Source organism: Nuphar pumila, chromosome 11 (genome assembly GCF_984573655.1).
Source record: "Nuphar pumila chromosome 11, dmNupPumi1.hap1.1, whole genome shotgun sequence".
Classification (NCBI taxonomy): Eukaryota; Viridiplantae; Streptophyta; class Magnoliopsida; order Nymphaeales; family Nymphaeaceae; genus Nuphar; species Nuphar pumila.
This window is the reverse complement of record NC_143259.1, coordinates 1,463,288-1,488,201: the sequence shown is the minus strand read 5'-3', so window position 1 is coordinate 1,488,201 and position 24,914 is coordinate 1,463,288. Positions and strand designations below refer to the sequence as shown.

The following is a 24,914-nucleotide window of genomic DNA, read 5'->3' as shown; positions in this document are numbered from 1 at the left end:
AGTTTTTTTCCTGCCTTAAAGCACATCTGAGCATGGTAGAATCACATATAGAGTTTTTCTAGATGCCTTAGAACACATATGAACATGCTACAATCACATATTCAATTTTTTGACTGCCTTAGCACACATATGAGCATGATAGAATCACATATATATATATATATATATATATATATATATATATATATATATATATATATATATATATATAACTTTTTGTCTACCTTAGAGCACATATGAGCATGATAGAATCACATATAGAGTTTTTTTATTGCCTTAGATCACACATGTGCACATGATAGAATCACATATAGTGTGTAATTTATTTCATTATATTTTGTTTATCAATACTGACTGTTCTTTTCTTGTGTAGGCTGCTAGCGATAATCAGCGTAGTGGAGCTGAAGGGACAGATAAAGACAATGAACAAGAAGACGCACAAAATCTTGGCGATGATTGGAGGACTGTGTTGAAGAAGTTCTATTTTTTTTATGTTTCCTAATTGTAATTGTTGAATTGTAAATAATTAAACTTCTTAATTTTAAGGTGGAACGATTAATTGTTGTAGATTCTTGTTATATGAATTTTTTTGTGTGGTTTGTTTTTTATTTACAGACAATATAAATTGTACAGGAAATAGAAATTGCTCGGTATTTAATTTTCAAATAATTTTTTTAAATTTTTTTTCGTGTTTGCGACGGAACCATCCGTCGCTATTCATATTAATCTAGCGACGGCATAGCGACGGAAGTAAATCCGTCGCCAAGCCGTGGTCGCCGTTTAGTACCGGCGGATTGGCGACAGAATATAGCGCTCGTTATTCCGTCGCAATTAGCGACAGACCTGGCGACGAAATAATTCCGTCGCCAGTTAGCGTCGAAATATTCGCGACGTAAGCATACTGTCGCCTCGTTGTCGCTAATCCGTCGCTAACCATGTTAGCGACGGATTAGCGACGGAATGTGATCGTCGCTAATCTACTGCTTTGTTGTAGTGTAGTTAAAAGACCGGACAACACTATAAATCATTGTGAGGCTCGTTGGAGACCAAAAAATACTACAAATCATAGTAGGGACTCATTAGAGACCCAAAAAAATCATAACAATAATTTGCTGAAGAATAATGCCAATCAAATAACGATTTGTTGAAGAAGTGCTACAACAGTCATGATATGGGGGCCAAAATTAGAACATTTATAAAATCTGGATATAAGGTTTTGATATTTAATCAAAATGAAATAGTAATTGACCATGAAAAATTCTGAAAATTTACAGAGATTAACTAGACACATAAACAAAGAGAACCCGTTTTACAGAATTGAAAAATGATCTCTCATTAGGAAAATAAACTTCAAACAAAATGAATCAAAATCTGAGTCGTTAAAATGACACAGGGTGACAGGGTTATGGTTTTTGACCCAAAACTGGTATGAAAACACCATAGAAATCGCTGAAATTTGGTATAAACAAACTAGATTCAATTTAGAAAACAACCCTATTTACGGATCGGAAATATCATCTCTGGTTAGGGAGAAATCACTTCCGCAAGTTGGTCCTGATTCTGCTAAAATCCTGACGGTGCAAAATAACAGGTTTTGAATCTCGATTTTTAAAGTGAGTCAAATAAACTCATAATGATCTGATTTTTGGTGGAGAGCATAAAGACATATGCATGAAGTTGCAGTAAAAAATTCAGATTAAAATGAGCTCTGGTTACATACAAATCGATAGATCTAAAATGCACCAAAATTCAAAGTATAATCTAGAAAGCAACTGAACATGCTGAAAGCAAACTGCACATGCGTGGATGTTCAAACATGAGATCTAATGCCTTAAAATATGAATGGGTAAAAACTTTGAATCAGACTCCACAACTCATCAAGTTGAATGATGCTAACCACGCTGGGAGGAGCCCTTAGGCCCCCCTTTTCTGTAAGGGTAAAAACTTTGAATCAGACTCCACAACTCTTCAAGTTGAATGATGCTACCCACGTTAGGAGGAGCCCCCAGACCCCTCTCCTATAAGGGTAAAAACTCTGAATCAGGATCTACAACTCATTTAGTTGAATGATGCTACCCACGCTGGGATGAACCCCCAAACCCTCCTCTTATAAGGGTAAAAACTCTGAATCAGGCTCCATAACAGTCAATGTGCTGGTCAGCCGGTGCTTGATGGAGCAATGTAAGATCTTCTGTTGGATGTGCATAGAAGCAGAAATAGAAGGGAGAGTGTGTGTGAGAGGGTTGATGTTCATGGCCTCTTCCAGGGGAGATTTCTTTCTCAGATAATCCTGCAGTGCAGAGACTGGGTCTTAAATAATCATCTTCGGGGCACTTAAGTCTTTACAACCACTCCTTTTCAAGAATCGTCATTTTTTTTTTGCACCAATGGAGGAGAGGGTACTTAAGTCTTTGCAATCGCATCAAACTCCAACGCTAATTAATGCTGACAAACATGGGGATACGAGACACACATGCTTACATACGTGGTGCTCTTTGGGACCCCGAGCATGAGATGTAGCTAACTGCCCTGTTCGGGGGGGGGGACATATAACCTGCTTTGGAACACTGGGGTTGCGATCTCCTGCTTCTCAAAGCGAACTTCGAAGGCTCTTACAAACACAAAAACCTGCCGTGGCTTTTCTCTTTGATGGAAAGCTTTCTCCACCAAATCTAGTGAAGCTCCAAAGAAGGTTTCAAGTTTTTCATTTCTGTTGGAGTGCCCTTGATTCACATTTGGTAAATCGAATTCTCTGTTTATGGGATGAAGCACAAGTCCAATTGTTATCATGTGATGCACATGTTTTTTGGTTGCAAACTCATTTTCTTCACATTTCTAATGGGAAACTATTTTGTGTTTATGGTGTTTATATACACAACTATTTGCCGAAGAGGAGGGATGCATATATTCATATTGTTCACTCCCTGTCGGATCGGCATGAGCCATGAGCCTTCTATTGTTATTGGTGATTTTAATGCAGTGAGGGGTCCTTCAAACAAGAGTAGGTGTCGGCCTATTGTCTCAGCTTGTCGAGACTTCAAAGACTTAATTCATGATGCTAATTTAGTGGAGGTGCGTGATCAAACTCATCAGTTTACCTGTACCAACATTCAGATTGGAAATATGAATGAACAATGCAAACTTGATTGGTGTTTCCTCACCGAATCTTGGTTCTCTACTTTTATCAACGAGTATTGTCTTCGGATTTTGCCTCAAACAACTTTTGACCACAACTCTCGTGTTGAGTAAGGCCCAAATTTGAACATGAATAAAACCATTTCAGGTTTGGGTCCAAAAGCAAAGTGTAGTCAGAATCAGGTCGGTTAAAGCCCGAACCCGAATTCAAACTTATCTAGCGAGCTCACACCGATCATCATGGTTTTAGTTGGAGCAAAGAATAAAGACCATATATATGCTGACCCACTTGCAGGAGTCCAGCCACAAGCTTGCAGGAGTCCAGCCACAGGGATTTGTGCGTGGTTGGAAAATGGGTGTGCCCAATTAGGCCGCATATTATACCATATGGGCGCAGAGAGAGAGAGAGAGAGAGAGAGAGAGAGAGAGAGAGAGAGAGAGAGATGCGTGCAAAGACTCTGACCTAACCTTTATTAATCTTGATTTCTCATTTCTACGCAGTAACTAAATATAGGGTCGACGTCAATTTATTTAAAGACTGCCACAATGGCATACATGACAACACAAACACATGAAAATGTGAGTACCAATCTATTCATCCCCATATATAATTAATCAAACTTAGTAGTTGTTGTCCATCCAGAATGCTCCCTGTAATTTATCAACCAATTTCTTGTCAACTTGGAAGGCCTTGGCCAACACATCATGAGAGATGGGTGGCTTAGCCCCAAAGACAGCCTTGGCAATGGTGATGACACCTGGGTTCTGGCTGCTTAGCCCAGCTATAGCCACCGCATTGCAATCCCCCACGTTCAGTTGGAAGTGAATGAGCCCCTGTGGGAACACAAACACATCTCCCTTGTTCAGTTTCTTGGTGAAGAGCTTGTTGTTGCCGTTGGCTTGGTTGCTGGTCACGAACCCAACGTAGAGGGTGCCTTCCAGCACGGTCAGTATCTCGGTTGCACGTGGGTGAATGTGGGGTGGGTTCAATCCCCTGGGAGCAAAGTCGATCCGAGCCAGGGAGATACCCAGTGTGTTGAGCCCAGGGATCTGTTGGACGTTGACTTGGGTCACTTTGGAGCCCTGTGGGTTGTTAGTGTGGCCGGGCTTGTCCAGCCCGGAGAAGAAGAAATCACCTGGTTTGGCCAAGTCAGGGTTCTTGCACACCTTGCCGTTCACCACAACTGCATATGCAGTAAACAATATAAGGTTAACAATTTATTTAAGGCACTATAAAAATTCAAAATAAAGTTTTCAAATTGGTTGAGCAATTAGTATCTATAGAAATTAATGTAACATCTACTCAAAGTTGGGAGCTACTAGTGAGATGATGAATGTCAGTGAGTAAGATATATGGTCGTATCGAGATGTACCCAAGAATATGGAAATTGAGGCTGGACCCGGTGTAATCACATTGCAGAAAAGTGGTGCACCACGTCACCTGAGCCCCCTCCCATACGCTGTCAGGGTCCAACAGCGCACAGGCTATATGGAAAAGATGGTGGGCGCCCAGCTGCAGCGGCCGACACACCATTTTTTTTTACTCTTAGAAACTGGTCCAGGCGCAGGGACCTAGCCACGCTGGCTCAGCCTTCCATACTTAGCTCTGTCTATGTCAGTGTAAAAATCCGAGGGCCGGCACACCAATTTTGTGCAATGTGATTGCACTTGTTCCAGCCTCATGAAAATTTCCATAAACGTGGGGTTGTTTGTTTCATTGCCATGGAAGGGAACGGCCTTTCACAGGAGAGTGCACAAATTGCCAAAAACTTCTGCCAGCTCAACTTTAACATGAAAGTTTTCTTCCATCATTGGCTCTGCTTTTGGCAAGAAGGGATTTACGCATGAAAAGATGAGTAAGGTGGTGGGAAATAGTGGGGCACACTTATACCAACCAGCACAGGACCTTCCCACCATGATTCTCGGATGTTTATTTCATCCATGGTGGGAAATGGAGGGAAGGGAATGCCATCTTATCAATTTCCTATGAAAACTATATGAAACCAATGGGGCCAAGTAGAGACATGTCAGGTAATGAGCAACAATATTTTATTTTGCGTGCGTGCATGCATGCATGTGTGTGTGCGTGTTGAATGCCAAGTTTGTGGAGGTACTTGGGCTGTTGGGATCAGCAACGCAGAACACTACAACAGAGCAGTAGATTAGCGACGACCACCTTTCGTCGCTAATCCGTCGCTAATCCGTCGCTAACCATGTTAGCGACGGATTAGCGACAACGCGGCGACAGTATGCTTACGTCGCGAATATTTCGACGCTAACTGGCGACGGAATTATTCCGTCGCCAAGTCCGTCGCTAATTGCGACGGAATAACGAGCGCTATATTCCGTCGCCAATCCGCCGGTACTAAACGGCGACCACGGCGTGGCGACGGATTTAATTCCGTCGCTAAGCCGTCGCTAGATTAATATGAATAGCGACGGAATCATCCGTCGCTAATCCGTCGCAAAAACGAAAAAAAATCAAAAAAAAATTTATTTAAAAATTAATTACGGAGAACTGTACAATTTATATTTCCTGTACAATTTATATTTCCTGTAAATAAAAAACAAACCACACAAAAAAATTCATATAACAAGTATCTATAATAATTAATCGTTCCACCTTAAAACTAAGAAGTTTAATTATTTACAATTCAACAATTACAATTAGGAAAAATAAAAAAAATAGAACTTCTTCAACACAGTCCTCTAATCATCGCCAAGATTTTGTGCGTCTTCTTGTTCATTGTCTTTATCTGTCCCTTCAGCTCCACTACCCTGATTATCGCTAGCAGCCTACACAAGAAAAGAACAGTCAGTATTGATAAACAAAATATAATGAAATAAATTACACACTATATGTGATTCTATCATGTGCTCATGTGTGATCTAAGGCAATAAAAAACTCTATATGTGATTCTATCATGCTCATATGTGTGCTAAGGCAGTCAAAAAATTGAATATGTGATTATAGCATGTTCATATGTGTTCTAAGGCATATAAAAAAACTCTATATGTGATTCTACCATGCTCAGATGTGCTTTAAGGCAAGCAAAAAACTATATATGTGATTCGATCATGCTCGTATGTGTGCTAAGGCAGTAAAAAAATTGAATATGTGAATATAGCATGCTCATATGTGCTCTAAGGCAGGCAAAGCCAAAAATTTTATATGTGATTCTATCATAAATGATATATAACATGTTCATATGTGTTCTAAGGCAGTTAAAAAACTCTATATGTTATTATAGCATGTTCATATGTGTGCTAAGGCAGTCAAAAAACAGAATATGTGATTATAATATGCTCATATGTGTTCTTAGGCAGTAAAAAAACTGAATATGTGATTATAGCATGCTTATGTGTTCTAATGCAATCAAAAAAACTTTATATGTGATTCTATCATGCTCATATGTGCTCTAAGACAGACAAAAAGTTAAATATATATATATGTGATTCTATCATGCTCATATGTGTGCTAAGGCAGTAAAAAAATTGAATATGTGATTATAGCATGTTCATATGTGTTCTAAGGCATCTAGAAAAACTCTATATGTGATTCTACCATGCTCAGATGTGCTTTAAGATAGTCAAAAAAACTATATATGTGATTATACCTGAGAGGGACCTGGAATCGAAGATCCCCTATCCTGAACAGCGGCCTTGATCTCATTTCGGAGAAAGGGGGCGACGGTGTATTGGAAGTAGTTATTCAGTGATTCATTAATGATCTCGCGTACATCATCACCGGAAAGAATAGTCGGCTGCTTGGAGCTTATGTCGACGCAAGAAGTTGGTGAGCCGTAACTGGAAGAACCAATAACTGGTGAAGTGTTCATATTACTCCCAAACCCGAACACGCGACCTTTTTGGGGTTCACCTGCTGCAGTCACCCATGCTGTAGGATCAAATGATGGATGTTGAGTAGCGTCTTCACCATATCGCTCTACCATTTGTTGCTCATATGCCTCCTACAAAATAATGTTTAAAGTATTCATTAATAATTAATGATAACATTATGATGACTTGCATATATATTGCAATGATTATTAATAGAATTAATACATACCGTTGTCGTTCTCGCCTTCTCTGATACGAAGACTCCCGTGGTCTTCCGTTTATGTGTTTCTACAAACACATCCTTATATGGTACACTGCCTCCTTTTTCTGCTTCCTGCGAAGTTAAATGACAAAAGATTTAGTACACAAATTTGCAACTATACTTATAAAATTAATATTATATATTGATGAGTTACCATTTTCTTTAGGTGGCTCCCAAATGTCTTAGATCCACCTGTGTGTAGATGGGCTTCGGGCATCTTCGATCGATTTTGTGAAGCCTTCGCAGAGCGATTTTTAAATGCATCTCCCGCCCACATATCGCACATTTCATCCCAGTAATCTCTCCTGATAGTAATAGGACCATGGCCCTTCCACAGTAATGGATCATCTACTACGCCAGATGCTTTTTTTGCTGCAGTCTTCATAGTGTGCAGCATGTCTGCAAATCGATTGGCAGCCACCTTCTGCCACACCTTCCTTGCATCATTTTCTTCCACCGTAGTTGCAAAGCGATTCGAAGCCTACAAATATTTTCAGAAAGTTAGTAGACATTGCTTAAATAAATTAAATATGAAACACATTAACTATGAGGAACAACTGTATACCATGAATGAGGACCACAATCTGTCTAATACCTCCTTTGGGTACTCTTTCCATTGAGCAACTGGTCCTGGTAGATGTTGAAGAAGTGAATTCCTAATCTCCCGTACTACTTCTTGTGGCTCAAACCTCGTGCTGCACATGAATTGTTACACAGTAAATATCAATATAAAATATTTAAAAGATATGCAATAATTGAAAACAAAATACTTACGGTCGATTATCGATATACACTATTCGAATGAGTCTTCTTGTGCCAGCCTGTGAAGACCCTGTTTCCTGTGTTGGCTGTTGACTTGTGCGATCAACTGGTGTAGGTGGGTCGTATACAGGCGCAACATCATCTGTAAAAAAATACACACCAAGTTCTCAGAATGTGCATTTGAACTAATCAAGCATCTAATTAGTTATATGATATACCTATCACAGGAGCCCGTGAAGATGAAGGTTGAGCCTGGCTACTACTGGATGAGCGACCACTATAACCTCCACGAACCATATTCTAACAAATAACATATGTCATACAATACATTCAAATAATTCACATCAAGTATTACAATGCATTCAAGTCATTCACATCAAGCATTGCAATGCATTCAAATAATTCAAATCATTGACATCAAGTATTGCACTAATTCAAATCATTCGTTAATTGCATAAATTATAATACATTCAGATAAATTACAATGCATTCGAATCATTCGTATCAAGTATTACAATACATTGAAATAAAATTTTTAATCATTCACACCAAGTATTGCAATACAACTCACATCAAGTATTACAATGCATTTAAATAGAGGTTTGTAGTATAAGATTTTTTTCACTAGCTTGAGAATTCTTCCTCGTCACTAGTTTGACTTTCTTCTTCTTCTTCTTCTTCTTCTTCTTCTTCTTCTTCTTCTTCTTCTTCTTCATTGTTTGCCCATCCACTTGGTACATCATTTGGATCACATTCCTCTATGAATGTTTCATCAGCCAATGGAGATATGACATGCATATCATGCGCAACATCGTGACCATAAGCGAAGTCACAGACATCATCTGATTGATAGTAATCACTGTCTTCAGCTAACTCATCTTCTTGTAACTGATCATACTCGGGGTATAGTTTGGATTTCACCTTGCAAACTGCCCACCATTCATTTCTATCTGACTTTTTTATACTCGGATATGAAGTATAATAAACTTGTTGAGCTTGCGAGGCTAATATGAATGGTTCATATGTTCCAAACCTGGATTTATGATTCACCTCCACAATGCCTGAAGCTTTGTCGAGTCTTGTTGCAGTTGGATCAAACCAATGACACTTGAATACCGTAACCCTGTTATTCATGCCTAAGTAAGTCAACTCCATTATTTCCTCTATAACACCGTAGTAATCATGTTCATTTTCACCGTAGCTGCTACCCTTGACACACACGCCACTATTTATCGTTGATTTGTTTATACCGTAGTCTTTTGTATGGAATCGATAACCATTTACGATATACCCGTTGTAGCATTGCACAACTTTGGTCGGACCATTTTCTAAATCACATATTCCTTGATCTTTAACATCACCATGGCGAACCTACGCACAGACATAAACAATTATTGTGATCACGATCAATTAAGTAACTTAGTGTTGTTTATAAGTACAAAATTTATGTTAGCTTCTTTACCAACTGTTTCAACCACTCCACAAACTTAGTTTCACGTTCTTTTTGTACTTCTGCATTAGTGAGATGTGAAACTTTGCTTTGCAACTCCAGATCAAATCGTCTGCAAACCACAAATACTTATATTACCGAGCCATGTATCCACATATAGAACATAAAAGGATTTATAATTGAGTTGCATATACATATACTTACTCGATGTATGGGTCGATCGCTGAACAATTAAAAAGAATATAGATGTGTGCTGCATCTTGCTCTCGATCTGTCAATAGCCTTGATCGGCAACTACCAAATGCATGCCCAAGTCGTTGAAATATCGACAGCTTGTCAGCTACAGTTACTTGTTCTCCATCATCGTTACGGGGCGGGCATGTGTAACGTGTTGAAATATGAGGTTCGAAGTACATAGATGAGAAATTTGAAATCTCTTCTAAAGTGTACGCCTCACAAATAGAGCCTTCTACTCTTGCTTTATTACGAACCTTTTTTTTTAGGTCGAACATGCATCTGACAAGAATATACATTTCAAATTTTAAATATCTGTCATTAAAGAGACAAATATAAAAAAACATATACCTTTCAAATGGGTACATCCATCGATATTGCACAGGGCCACCAACCCTTAGTTCATATGGCAGATGTATGATCAAATGTTCCATAACATCGAAAAATGCTGGCGTAAATATCTTTTCTAACAGACAAACAGTGGTGATGACAGAGTCCTCGAGATTCTTTACATCTGATACAATGACCTCCGATGCGCACAATGTTCTGAAAAATCCACTCAACTCAGACAATACCCCCCATATAGGTTTGTCTAACATATCATGGAATGCTAGGGGTATCAATCGTTGCATAAAGATATGACAATCATGGCTCTTCAACCCATATAACTGTCCATCGTCAATCTTCACAGCCCGAGCAATGTTAGAGACATATCCATCTGGAAATCTCAGTTGTCTCAACCATTGACATACATGTTTTATTTGATCAGGTCCGAGCACGTACTTCGCCTTTGGTTTCAGTACTTTGCCATTATACTCTTTGAGTTCCAATTCTGGTCTTTTACATATTAATTTTAAATCCATACGGGCCTTCGGATTATCCTTCGTTTTTCCTTTAATATTCATTACTGTATTGAACACATTATCAAACACATTTTTCTCTACATGCATCACATCCAAATTATGTCGTATCAATAGGGTCGGCCAATACGGTAGTTCCCAAAAAATAGATTTTTTCGTCCAATTGTGTTCCTTCCCAAATCCACGGAAGGGTGTAGGACTGCGGGCATCTGTTAATACATTTGGAAAGTATCGCAATCTTCTTAAAATCTCTATGCCAGACAATCTTGAGGATGGACCTTCCATTTCAGTTGTGCCTGCTGTAAATGCATTCTTTTGACGTCGGAACGGATGATCGCTGGGTAGAAATCGACGATGGCAATCAAACCAGCAAGGCTTCCTTCCATGCCTCAATCTAAAAGCTTTGGAATCCTCCATGCAGTACGGACAAGCCAACCTCCCATGTGTGCTCCAACCAGATAACATACCATATGCAGGGAAGTCACTGATTGTCCATAGAACAGCGGCCTTCATGTTGAAATTTTGTTTTTTGTGGGCATCATACGTGGTAACACCGTCATCCCACAGTACTTTTAATTCATCAATCAATGGCCTTAGATATACATCAAGATTTTGGCCAGGTGAGGTCGGACCAGGGATCAACAGAGACAAGAAAAGATTTGGACGTTTCATACACAAGCTTGGTGGAAGGTTGTATGGAGTTACAAATACTGGCCAGCATGAGTATGGAGTTGATCTACCCCCAAATGGATTAAATCCATCTGTACATAGACCGAGTCTAACATTTCGCACTTCCATTGCGAAGTTCTGATGAGTACGATCAAAGTGCTTCCAAGCTTCAGCGTCAACAGGATGCGTGATCTTGTTTTCATCGTGTCGAACTTTATTTGCATGCCATCTCATGTGTTTAGCTGTCTTTGAAGACATATACAATCGCTGCAATCTAGGAGTGATAGGAAAGTAGCGGAGCGACTTGTATGAAACTTCCTTTGATCTCGTGCTACCATTGCCTCTTGTCTTTAGCTTGAACCGAGGATGCCCACATGACGGGCATGATATGTCGTTTTCCTGCTCCTTGAAATACAACATGCAGTGATTTGGACAAGCATCAATCTTTTTGTAACCCATACCTAGAGCGTTGACCATAACTTTCGCACGATAGAAATTTTGTGGCAATTTCTCATCTTTAGGCAACATACTCTTCACAATCATGCACAAACGGTCAAAACATGATTGACTCAAATTATACTCGGACTTCAAATTCATTAGTTGAAGAACTGCAGACAAGATAGTGTGACTCTCACAACCGTTCCAAAGTGGCTCATCAGCATCTTTAAGTAAATCATAAAATCTACTAGCTGCATCGTTTGGTGATTCTTCATCTACGACAGTTCTTACATCACTAGAACTCATAGCAGAACCCAGTTCTGTTCCTGCAGCATCAAATATCAAATTCGTATATGGATTATCGTGCACCACATTCACCCGTGCATCAAAATCGTTTCTAAATTCTTCTCCATGAAACGCCCAGTTCTGATAATCACTCACAAAACCCTTCCTGTATAGGTGATGTCTAACGCCATGAGGTTCTACAAATCGATTATTCTTACAAATCTTGCAGGGACACCTAATCCGACCTGTGGGATCTACCGTACTGACACTCGCCGTTGCAAATTCAATAAAACTATCGACACCATCCATATATTCATGCGATAACTCATTGTCCACTATCCTACGGTACATCCATTCACGGTTTGCAGTCATTCTGTCGTATGATGTTACGAATAGTATCCTAACGAATTAAGAAAAAAACAATCAGAATGCGACGATGAAGAAAATATCAAATTTATCATGCAATATACTATGTCAAACAATAACAAGAATTTTGATGCATGCATTGATAACTTAATATTTTCATGTGCAAACTATTAATGACATGATACAATCATTTGAAGCATGCTTTTATTATAAAATTTAACATGGAAGTCAAAATCAAATTGAAAGTAACTACATGCAAGCATGGATACAATTATATCAAATATTGCAATACATCATAATCATTCATATCAAATAAATGGCAAACATGTACCTGCAGCAAACACACTTCAATATCTCACTAACTACTACCATGCTTAGCATGGACTCCGTACTCCAAAAATAAGAACACTTCCATATTTCTACATTAAAATCATGCTCAGCATGATCTCCGAACTCCAACAAAGCAGTCCTAGATATCAACAACTAAGTGAGTGTGTGAACAATAAAGTGCTGCATTCAATAAATTAAATAACATGTGATACGTTTGCATCACTTACTCACCACGGGTATTTACCCGATTTGCATTGTTTTTGTCATTTACTTACCACAGGTGGCCGAGCACGAGTTGGTTCCGTTGAGAAATCTGCACAAAAAAACAATTTTTTAAAATGAAGTCACCACGGAAAAAAAACTGTTCTGACAAGGGGTCGACTCCCCTGCTGTTCCGACAGGGGGTCGACCCCCTGCCCGGGTCGACCCCCTACCGGAAAGGCAAGGGGCAAGGGTCCTCTGCCGAAAAATGCAGGGGGTTAACCCCCTTCCGGAAAACGCGGGGGTTAACCCTCTGCCGAAAAACGCGGGGGTTAACCCCCTCCGTTTTCCGGAAGGGGGTTAACCCCCTGCCGGAAACGGGAGGGGGTTAACCCCCTGTGAACCGGGAGGGGGTTAACCCCCTGCCGGAAACGGGAGGGGGTTAACCCCCTGTGAACCGGGAGGGGGTTAACCCCCTGCCGGAAATGGCAGGGGGTTAACCCCCTGCGTGAAAATGGGGGTTAACCCCCTGCGTGAACCGGAAGGGGGTTAACCCCCTGCCGAAAACGGCAGGGGGTTAACCCCTTACGTCAAAACGGGGGTTAACCCCCTGCCGGAAACGACAGGGGGTTAACCCCCTGTGTGAACCGGGAGGAGGTTAACCCCCTGCCAGAAACGGCAGGGGGTTAACCCTCTGCATGAAAATGGGGGTTAACCCCCTGCCGGAAACGGCAGGGGGTTAACCCCCTATGTGAACCGGGAGGGGGTTAACCCCCTGCCAGAAACGGTAGGGGGTTAACCCCCTGTGTGAAAACGGGGGTTAACCCCCTGCCGGAAACGGCAGGGGGTTAACCCCCTGTGTGAACCGGGAGGGGGTTAACCCCCTGTGTGAACCGGGAGGGGGTTAACCCCCTGCCGGAAACGGCACGCAGGGGGTTAACCCCCTGCCGTTTTCGGCAGGGGGTTAACCCCCTGCCGTTTTCGGCAGGGGGTTAACCCCCTGCGTTTTCCGGCAGGGGGTTAACCCCTTGCCGGAAACGGGAGGGGGAGGGCGTTACCTTTCTCCGGGCGGCGAACGGTGGGACCAGCGGACGGTGGGACCGGCGGACGGTGGGACCGGCGAACGGCGGGACTGGCGAACGGCGGGAGCGGGACCGGCGAACGGCGGGAGCGGGACCGGCGCAGGAGCAGCGAAAGAAGAAAAGGAAAACCTGGTTGGGATTAGGGTTATTCGAAAGTTAGCGACGGCTTAGCGACGGATTAATTCCGTCGCTAAGCCAACGTAAAATCAAATTCACGAAAATAGCGACGGATTATATTCTGTCGCCACATCCGTCGCTAGTTAGCGACGGACTAGTTTCCGTCGCTAACGTCGTCGGTAAATGGTGCGATCGTACCGACAAAACAATCTGTCGCAACATCCGTCGCTAATTAGCGACGGACTAGGCGACGGACTATCTTCCGTCGCTACTTTCTTAAGATTCAGTGATAATAGCGACGAATATTTGTCGCTCGCCAATCCGTCGCTAACTAGCGACGGAATCTTTCCGTCGCTAACGTCCGTCGCTAACAACCTATTTTCTTATAGTGGAAGTCTTGTAACTGGCTGGGATCAGAAGCATCGCTGAGGGAAACTACGAGAGCAAGGAGGATGAAGACTGCAAGCTTCATCTTTCTTTCCAAGTCTTGAGAAAGAAGCTCAGGTTGTACAAGAGGATGCGAAAGCCTTCTTGTGCTCGTGAGGATGCTTTCACAAGGTGTCATGTATGCATATTTATAGGGGTTCTAAGGAAGACCAACTCCCTTCCCATGTTAGCTCTCTATATTTTTATATTAGCTTAATTGGAACAGGTCCTTAAGTCATGCCTTGCTGACTAATACATCCCAACCACTGCTTGAATTTTGGACAAGCAATAGAAGATTTCTAGAAATTAGAATGACCAAGTACTCCTGTATATTGTCTTTGCATGGACTCAGCTATCACAAACCTTGCAGGTTGACCTATTCCTAGCAATATGGGAAGATTTCAAAAGACATCCCACTAGAAAATCCTAGCCTTCCAAGTTCATCCCTGTCTATACCCTGAACCAAAGACTCGGCATGTGCTCGGAGAGGGCAATCAACCGCAAAATTTCTAAAACTTTGAAGGCAGGGCTATTTCCTGTGGAAGTTGTCCAACTGCATTTCTTTTACTCAAGACTCACAAACCAACTAAAAGTTAAAATCCTAATCCCCACCTGAAAATGGAGGTAACAATTAATTAGAAGGAAAATCAAGTAGGGATGGCAGGGAAAATCGAGGACATGAAACGGGGATGGAGGCTAAAATAAAAAACCGTGCTGGGTTGGAGGCGGGGATGGACTTACGCTTCCCCCCGCTCCGTCCCCGATCCTTCTTTAGAGATGGCAGTGGACCGAGGGGAAACGGGCCCCACCCCGCTTCGCCCTGTTTGGACTGGGGATGAAGGACATGAAATGGGGATAAAGGCGGGGATGGAGTTTAAAATCAAAACCCGTGCCGGGATGGAGACGGGAATGGAGGGTATGATTTTTAGACGGGGCGGGGGTGGCGACCTTGTCCTACGAATCAGATTGAGGTGCCCCAGATGGGTACCTGATCTGTTCAAACTACTACTTAAGGGTGGGACATGCTAGAGAGAGAGAGAGAGAGAGACGAATAAATTTTAAGTTAATTAATCACAAACCATGTTTAAAGGTGACGGATAGGAACACATGCATTTGTTTAGATAACTGAGAAGAAAACTATATACATTTGAGTTATAAAATTTCTCAAGAATTCAACTCATTTTTCGAAATATCTGCGGAGACAACTTTTTGTTTACTTAGAAGGCGTATATTTAACTAACCATGCACTAGAAATGTGAGAACCCAGAAGTACCTATATATTCCCCAGTTTCTCACTCGACAAAAATCACCCATTTTGTAATTTCCTTTCTTCCATTAGCAAAAGCCACTAATCAGGATGCCGACATCATTGATTTCGTCCAAAAATGTCAGTTTGGTAGCCTTAGTAATCACTGTCTTAACTACGTGAGAAAACAGCCATTGCAAAAATGCTGACCGTACTGTACGGTAAAAATGATGTTTTCTCAAAATATCTTATAATTTTTGAAATTCTCTTGATCCCGATGTCAAAAAACACAAATATTTAGATATAAAAAGACCATTTTAACCTTCACATATACGAATTTCCTTCCAAATATGTATTCAAATATTGCATCCAAGATTTTTGACCAAGAAAACGAAGGATTCCAAAAAAATGCAAAAAAAAAACCAAAGTAACTAGACAAAAATACATTTTCAATAACACTTGATTCGCTGAAAAATAATGAATGAGCTCTAAGATAAAACCTCGGCATTGTTACTAAAATAAAAGATAAACACCACGATTGTGCCTATTCTTATTATTCTATGCTATTTTCTTGTCACTTGAGTAAAAAATTTAAAAAAATAATAAGAAAAAAGATAGATCGAGGCGTTAGCTTTCCAACGCCACCGTGATCACCTTGATCTGATGAGAGATTGAGAAAAAATGTCCTCTGAAAGATAAAGTATTTGGTTGTTCGAGTCAGCGAAGCATGTTTTTGTTTCGGTCTTAAAACTAAAAAATGAAGAGTTTAGAAAGCTTTTATGTTCTGACTCAAAACAATAAAGCTATAGGTCTTGTCTCATCTTTCCAATGACTATAAAAATGCAAGTTTTCAACTTCAGATTAGAATGATACAAATATGAGAACGGAGACTATTTTGCAGAAAATATGCGAATTTACTCATATATGCAAAATTCCTCTTATATATGTGGATTTTCTTATAAACATGTGAATTTCCTCATATATATGCAGATTTCTTCCTAAATATATGTGAAGTTCTTCCTATATTTACAGATTTTCTCCAAAATATATGTGAAGTTTGTCCTATATTTGGGATTTCTTCCTAAATATATATGAAGTTCCTTCTATATTTACGAATTTTCTCCTAAATATATGTGAAGTTTATCCTATATTTGGGATTTTCTCCTAAATATATGCGAAATTCCTCCTATATATACATATTTTCTTCTAAACAACCGAATTTCCCCCTATACATGTGATTTTTATCATATAGTGGGAGATTGCTGGAAGAGTATGGAGATTGTTCCCTACTTGGATATGAATTTTATACTTATGATGATCCAGCTACAAGAGTCCTTGTAATACTCTGTGCAATCCTCTACTTATGGTAATTTTTTTGGAGGGTAGTTTTATAATTTTATCGTAGATTTATTATAGGGTCAGACTACAAGAGTCCTTTTAATATCCAAACTACACTTGCAAAGTCCTTGTAACACTCCTTGGGTTTCTCTATTTAAAGAGGGTCATCCACCCTTTGTAACATATCTCTCATAATCGAATAACAGGGTTTCGGTGCAGTCATATTTGATGTCTTCAAAAAATGATACTATGAGAAAGTTGTGGGTTTATTTTATTAAAAATAAATCTGACGTATTTGATGTCTTCAAAAAATAGAAAGCTTTGGTTGAAAATGAATTTGGTTTAAAATTAAAGTATTAGAGATTCAACAATATATGAGAGTACTATAGCAAAGAATTTGAATAATATTATGCTACTCATGGAATCAAATGACAGAAAATGATTTCAAGGGCACCACAACATAATGATATAGTTGAGCGCATGAACCACACTATTATGGAAAGTGCTAGGAGCATGAGGTTGCACGTTGGGTTGCCTAAATAGTTTTGGGCAGATGTGCTTAACACTGCTTCATATTTGATAAACAAGGAACCTTCAGTTTCACTAAATGGATCACTACCAGAGGAAGCATGGATTAGGAATGAGGTAAAACTATCACACCTAAAGACTTTTTGGTTGCATGTCTTATGTTCATATTAATTCTGAAAACAGAAACAAATTGGATGCTAATTCTAGGAAGTGTATTTTTATTGGGTATAGACAAGATGATTTTGGGTATTGATTTTGAGACGAAGGAAATCGAAAAGTCATTAGAAGCAAGGATGTCATATTCAATGAGAACATTATGTATAAAGACAAATATGAAAATTAATAGGAAAAGAAAGAATATGTAGAGTTAGAAGAGGTACATGAGAGAAATGTCTTAAAAGGTAAAGAGAACATAGTGACACCTGCAACACCAGAGACCTCTCGTGGGGTGGTACTTGCAGAATCAGAGACCCCTACTACTACTAGGAGATTTGCTAGAATATATAAACCTCCTAGTCGTTATTTTTATCTCTACATTATTTACTGTTGACTGACAATGGTGAACCAGAGTGTTTTAATGAAGCTTTATAGGTAGATAGCAGCGTAAATTGGCAATGAATGAGGAGATGAACTCCTTGTTGTCAAATTAGACTTGGGATTTGGTCCAATTGCCTAAAAAAAAACGGTTCTTCACAAAAAGAGTGTTTACAGGCTGAAAGACGAATGGGATGACACAAAGCGGTATAAGCCAAATTAATGGTAAAAGGGTTTCAACAGAAAGCAGGTATAGACTACACTCAAATATTTTCGCCTATTGTTAAATTGACTACTATCAGATCTATCATGAGTTTGGTGGCTTTAAAAGATTTACATATAGAGCAACTAGATGTAAAAACTGCATTTCTCCATGATGATTTAGAGGAGAAGATTTATATGCATCAGCCACATGGTTTTACAACTCCAGAAAAATGAGAATTTAGTATGTAAACTCAAGAAGAGTCTATATGGTTTGAAGCAAGCTCCCAAATAATGGTATATTAAATTTGATAAATTTATGTATGTGCATGGTTATGGTAGATGCAATGCTGACCACTGTTGTTATCTTAAGAAACTTGACAACTCTTACATCATATTACTATTCTATATAGACGATATGCTTATTGCATGATCAAGAATGTAAGAAATATAGAACCTCAAAACAGAGTTGTCAAAGGAATTTCTAATGAAGGATTTGGGTCTAGCTAAACAAATCCTTGGTATGAGAATCAACAGGGATAGAATAAACAAGAAGCTGAAGTTATCACATGCCCATTACATTGAGAACATTTTATAGAGGTTCAACATGGAAAAGACAAAGCCTTTTAGCAGTTTGTGCTGCTCACTTTAGACTTAACAAAAACAGTGTGCAAAGACTCCATATTAGAGGGCTTATATGAAGAAAGTTCCGTATGCTTAAGTTGTTGGAAGTCTTATGTACGTTATAGTGTGCATAAGGTCGAATATTGCACATGCAGTGAAAGTTGTCAGCCAATTTATAAACAATCTAGTCAAGACACATTGCGAAGCAGTAAAATGGATTCACAGATATTTGAGAGGTACTACAGATGTGGGACTTTGACAGGGTTTCATGGAATCATATTTTGCTGGTGATCTTGATAGCAGGATAAGTACTATATGTTATGTATTAACCTTGGGTAGTGGAGCAGTCAGTTGGGCTTCAAAGCTTTAGAAGATAATTTTCTAGTCCACTACAGAAGTCAAATATATTGCAGTGGTAGAAGCATTTAAGGCGATGATATGACTTAGAAACTTTTTGTCTGAATTGGGCAAGCATCAAGGTTAAATTAAATTACATAGTGATAGAGTACAATTTATCTTGCAAAGAATGCAGAGTTCTAATATAGAATGAAACATATAGACATAAGGTATCATTTCATCCACTCTCTTCTTGAAGATGAACAATTTATCTTTGAAAAAATCCATACCTGCAAAAATTTTACATATATGCTAACCAAGAAAGTTATAGTTGAGAAGTGGAAGACATGCACAACTTGTCTAGGCCTTCATAAATAGGAGTTGGAGGCATCACACTGAGACTCTCGGTTGTTTGAGGAAGAAGTTACAAGATGAGGTTGTTGGAAGGAGATCAATCTCCAAGTCAGAGATTGCTGGAAGAGTGTGGAGCTTGCTCCCTACTTGGATATGAATTCTTTAATTGCGATGATCCAACTACAAGAGTCCTTGTAATACTCTGTGCAATCTTATACTAATGGCAATTTTTTTTTGGAGGGTAGTTTTATAATTTATCCTAGACTTCTTGTAGGGCCAGACTACAAGAGACCTTGTAATATCCAAACTATACTTGCAGAGTCCTTAAACATTCTTTGGCTTCCTTTATTTAAAAAGGGTCATCCGCCCTTTGTAACACATCTCTCATAATCGAATAACAGGGTTTCAGTGTTGTCAAGAACAAATGCAAGTCTTATGGTTCAATCGCTTGCACTGTAAGGGACAATCATGAAATTAGCAAAAAGGTTGATGTAATTTTAGAAAAGTATAGTATGATCCTTACAGGTGGCAAGGGAACATGAAGCTAGCTAACTTTTGCCAACCTAACTTGACCAGTTAACCCAAGCTCTGAAAAAGCATAGAGCAAATCAAATGCGTTTTACTATGTTTTTAATCATATGTGGGAATACTCCTCAATGTATCAAATGACAACACCCTTTTCGGTCAATGATAGAGGTGAAACTAGGTTCGTGAATGGTTTAGGTTTTGCCTGGATCCTCGCAGCTCAAGTTTCACACTCAAATAGGAGGATGTTAAAATTTACAACTTGGGCTATGACAGAATCATAGTATTTGAATCTCGGTTTGTTTATCCCTGGTGAAATGAAGTCATTATGCAAGCTATAAAGAAATGTAGAAGAAAAGAGGACACAAAATATACGAAGAGTGGATCTTATAAAGCGCTGCCTACCCCTTTGTGGGTCCCACTTGTACCGAGCTATAATACAGTGCAATGAATTTTGTGGTTGGAAAGGTGGGTGAAATTGCTAATCTCACCCAACGTTTTGAAGGATCAGCTCTCAAATATACTTGGTTTGACACTTAGGCTTATGCCCATGGCCGAAGGAAGAATAAAAATTGAGTGAGCTTGATCTAAGGTAGTCTTGAAAGCATACATTGGACGTGCTATCTTTAAAGCCATAGTTTCTCCAATTATGATTAAATTTTTGGTGCAATAAGTGTTCTTGCAATATCACTCTCAAGATATAACTGAGATTTCTCCAATTCGTGAAGTTCAACCCGTACCCTGCATTAAGTGAGATCGAGCCACTCAACACGAGCTACCTTGTATAGTCTCTTGACTCGAATAAGCAAATTCTAAGCTCAATAAGGCAGACTATTGACCAAGTCAAGTCTAAAGTTCACGATAGAGAGCACTAAGAGGGGAGATAAAGACAAGTAAGGAGCTCGAGAGAGAAAGAGGAGGAGAGGAGAGATCGAGTGCTGGTGATGGAAATCAGAGGTGGGACTTGGGTTTATATAGATCCAAACCGCAGTGACTAGGAACCAATGCCAATGGTAAAAAATAAATGACCTAAGTTAGCACAACGACTAGCAATTAGTGTTCCTAAATGGGCTCAACAACTAGTAAGAAGGAGTTATAGGTTTGGCACATACTACATACGAAAAGGGTAATCAACAATACCGATAAGACCCGACCAAGTCTAAAAAAGTTTAAAAACTGAGGTGCAGTCAAAAGTCAAAGTAGGGCAAACAATTAATTGTTTGACTATAAATGGGCCCAACAACTAGTATGAATACCTTAAATGACCCAAATGACTAATTAATCAACTGATTAAATAATGGCCAAATCAATAAGGTTCTCTAATAGTTAATCTTGAAGAGTGGAGAAAGTCAAAATCAAATCAAACACAACCATGAGCATAGTGTAGCTAGGTGGCTTAGTCAAAGTCAAAACAAACTTGGTCAAGAAATATTTAAGTTAGATAATTGCATAATTTTGGGAGAAAACTCCAACAAAATACACTAATAATGTGAGGAATACAATGGCAGAATTTATAAAAGAGCACTCAAAGCCTTAGTCTTTAATACACCCAAAACAAAACATAGTTCTAATCATCCCCTATATCATCCCCCATCCTCATACACTTATGATTCAAGATGTTTTGACCAACTCGGACCCTATAGATGGATTCAGCATGGTCGCCCCCTTGGGTCTTTTTTTTGACAAAAATTATGCTTTTTTAAATAAAAAAATGTTGTGTTTTATCAACTATTGATTTTTGAATCGCCATTTTGGGTGATTTAAATGTCAATCTTCACTAATTGAATGCTGTAGTATGGTGTCCGATTTAATCAAAACAACTTACATGAGTGAAATTCCATATAGGAGTACGAAGATAGGGATGACATAGGGGATGAGTGGAACCGATTTGCCCAAAACTGTCTCTCAAAGTGAGGTTCTCAATAAAAAAATCAGAAAACCCCTATAACGAATGCGAGAAAATTACAAAAAAAAAGAGAGCAGGTCTATACCTTCTCCTACCACCACAAACCTCAGAAAAAATCCTCATTCGTACTGTCTCCAGTTTTTTATCAGGTCATAGATTAGAGCAGGTCCTCAATTCAAGGCACCCACAATAGATTGGATCATCCCATGGTTTTGGTTGGTATAAAGAATAAAGACCCTCATATTGCAGGAGTCCAGCACACGAGCTCTGGTTCACTTAACAGAAGCCATTCATTTGATTCATGGTAGTGCTGTTTTGGTGGATTTATGGGTGGTTGGCAAATGGGTCTGCCCAATTAGCTGGATACTATATTTTCACACACACGCACACACACACACACACACACACAAAGAGAGAGAGAGAGAGAGAGAGAGAGAGAGAGAGAGAGAGAGAGAGAGAGTATAACATAACCTTTTATTAAAGTCATGACCTTTTATTAATTATTATTTCTCATTTCTATGCTGTAACTAAATATAGGGTCGACGTCAATTTATTTAAAGACTGCCACAACGGCATACATGACAACACAAACCGATGAAAATTAAGAAACAATCTGTTCATCCCCATATATAATTAGTAGTTGTTGTCCATCCAGAATGCTCCCTGTAATTTATCAACCAATTTCTTGTCAACTTGGAAGGCCTTGGCCAGCACATCATGAGAGATGGGTGGCTTAGCCCCAAAGACAGCCTTGGCAATGGTGATGACACCTGGGTTCTGGCTGCTTAGCCCAGCTATGGCCACTGCATTGCAATCCCCCACGTTCAGTTGGAAGTGAATGAGCCCCTGTGGGAACACAAACACATCTCCCTTGTTCAGTATCTTGGTGAAGAGCTTGTTGTTGCCGTTGGCTTGGTTGCTGGTCACGAACCCAACGTAGAGGGTGCCTTCCAGCACGGTCAGTATCTCGGTTGCACGTGGGTGAATGTGGGGTGGGTTCAATCCCCTAGGAGCAAAGTCGATCCGAGCCAGGGAGATACCCAGTGTGTTGAGCCCAGGGATCTGTTGGACGTTGACTTGGGTCACTTTGGAGCCCTGTGGGTTGTTAGTGTGGCCGGGCTTGTCCAGCCCGTAGAAGAAGAAATCATCTGGTTTGGCCAAGTCAGGGTTCTTGCACACCTTGCCGTTCACCACAACTGCATATGCAGAAAACAATATAAGGTCAACAACAAGTTAATTAAGGTCCTATAAAAAATCGAGATACTGGATTTACACGTGAAAAGAGGAAAGTGGTGGAGATACTGGAGCCAGATTTTGGGGACCATCCCACGAGTGCAGATCAGGTCCAATATTGGGACCTTGGGGCTTGGACAGAAAACTGTTCAAGGGACCTTGGATGCCGTCCATTATAAAAACGAACGGCACCCAAGTACCATAAAAAAACTGCTTGGTTTTAACGAATCCCAGCCGTTCATCTAGAAAGTGAAAGGCATCCAAAATTTTTGTGGGACCCATTTAGGTGGGGACAATCCCTTTTGACAACCTTTGGATGACGTTCGTCTTGATGATGAACAGGTACCTTGGACATTTTTCTGTCCAAGGCCAGTTAAGACCTGATCCACTCTCCCTTTCCACCATGATTCTTGGATGTTTGCTTCATATTCCAGGGAGTGAAATGGAGGGAAACGGAAGCCAGCTCAGAAATTAATTAATTTCCTTTGAAAACTACATGAAACAAGCAGGCCTAAACAAATGCTTGGAAGTAAATCAAACAGAAAATTTGGTGGTCATGATCTTTATAGGTCCTAAAATACTTCAAACGAGTTTGAGACATGTCAGTCAGTTGATGAGCAAGGCCATGTTATTTTGTGTGCATGCATGCATGCATGCATATGTGTGTGTGAAATGCCAAGTTTCGGGAGGTACTTGGGCTGTTGGGATCAGCAACGCAGAAGTCTTGTAGCTGGCTCGGATCAGAAGCATTGGTGAAGGAAACCACGAGGGCAAGGAGGATGAAGAGTGTAAGCTTCATCATTCTTTCCAAGTCTTTACTGCTAAGAAAGAAACCTAGGTAGTACAAGAGGACGCAAAAGCCTTCTGGTTCTCTTGAGGATGCTTCCGCAAAGTGCCATGTATGGTTATTTATTTATAGAGTTTGTAAGGAAGACTAGGTAGTCCCTTCCCATGTTATAGCTCTCTATATTTTTTATTTTAGCTCGGAAGAGGTCAGTACTTGCTGACTGATGCAACCCAACCACTCCTTGAATTTTGGACAAGCAATAGAAGATTTCCAGAAATTAGAATGACCAAGTACTCTTGAATATATATTATAATCTTTTCATGGCCTCGGTCAACACAAACATTGCAAGTTGACCAATTCCTAGCAAAATACAAGGCTTCAGCTTCAACTTCAATCCAGTCTATACTCTTACACAAAGACTGATCAGCTGTTAGGGGATGCAATATGTGCGCAGAGAAGGCCTAAACTACGAGATTTCTAAAACTCTGACGACTGGGCCATTCGGTTTGAAGTTGTCCAAGTGAATTTATTTTACTCAAGACTCACCAAATCAAGTGAAAATTGATGCCCAATCCCCATTTCAAAAGGATGCTGACGTTTAATGAGGAGGAAAATCAAGCAAGGAAACCATATATGTCATAACCTTATGTTGATCACCAAGTTGTCAACTCGCACCTACCCTTGACTGAGTTTACTGAAGTGGGTGAGGATAAATTCTGCTGAAATTAAATTCAAGAATACTCCTTTAAACGTACTGTTATTATTCTTTTTTTAAAGAAGAAAAACAAAAGTCATTTTTTGAAAATTAGACCGAGCCTTCTGGACGTAAAAAAACAAACAAAAAA

At 39.8% G+C, this 24,914-nt stretch overlaps 2 protein-coding genes and 1 long non-coding RNA gene across 3 annotated transcripts; all 3 read right to left on the bottom strand.

The window, feature by feature from the left end:
• Positions 1 to 3,623: 3,623 nt before the first annotated feature.
• LOC149821573 (putative germin-like protein 2-1) lies at positions 3,624 to 5,298 on the bottom strand (the record flags this gene model as incomplete). Its single annotated transcript, XM_089981352.1, has 2 exons — positions 3,624 to 4,319; positions 5,250 to 5,298. Coding segments are annotated over 2 exons (612 nt in total), but the record flags the coding sequence as incomplete, so codon positions are not given.
• A 369-nt stretch (positions 5,299 to 5,667) lies between these two features.
• LOC149821572 (uncharacterized) lies at positions 5,668 to 6,920 on the bottom strand. The gene is made up of 2 exons (XR_016426212.1): positions 6,753 to 6,920; positions 5,668 to 5,931 (listed from the first exon to the last, which is right to left on the bottom strand). It is a non-coding gene; the product is annotated as an uncharacterized LOC149821572 (long non-coding RNA).
• Positions 6,921 to 22,682: 15,762 nt separating this feature from the next.
• On the bottom strand, positions 22,683 to 24,081 carry LOC149821571 (putative germin-like protein 2-1). Its single transcript, XM_089980825.1, has 2 exons — positions 23,976 to 24,081; positions 22,683 to 23,245 (listed from the first exon to the last, which is right to left on the bottom strand). The coding sequence occupies exons 1-2, from the start codon at positions 24,079 to 24,081 to the stop codon at positions 22,683 to 22,685; spliced, it is 669 nt and encodes a 222-aa protein (XP_089836951.1).
• Positions 24,082 to 24,914: the final 833 nt, after the last annotated feature.

Bases quoted from the DNA above. Each gene is read 5' to 3' on its own strand.
- LOC149821571 (XM_089980825.1), bottom strand. From the start codon at position 24,081: ATGAAGCTTACACTCTTCATCCTCCTTGCCCTCGTGGTTTCCTTCACC. The intron at 23,246-23,975 runs GTACCTCCCGAA...CTGCATATGCAG, and splicing joins TGCTGATCCCAACAGCCCAA to TTGTGGTGAACGGCAAGGTG.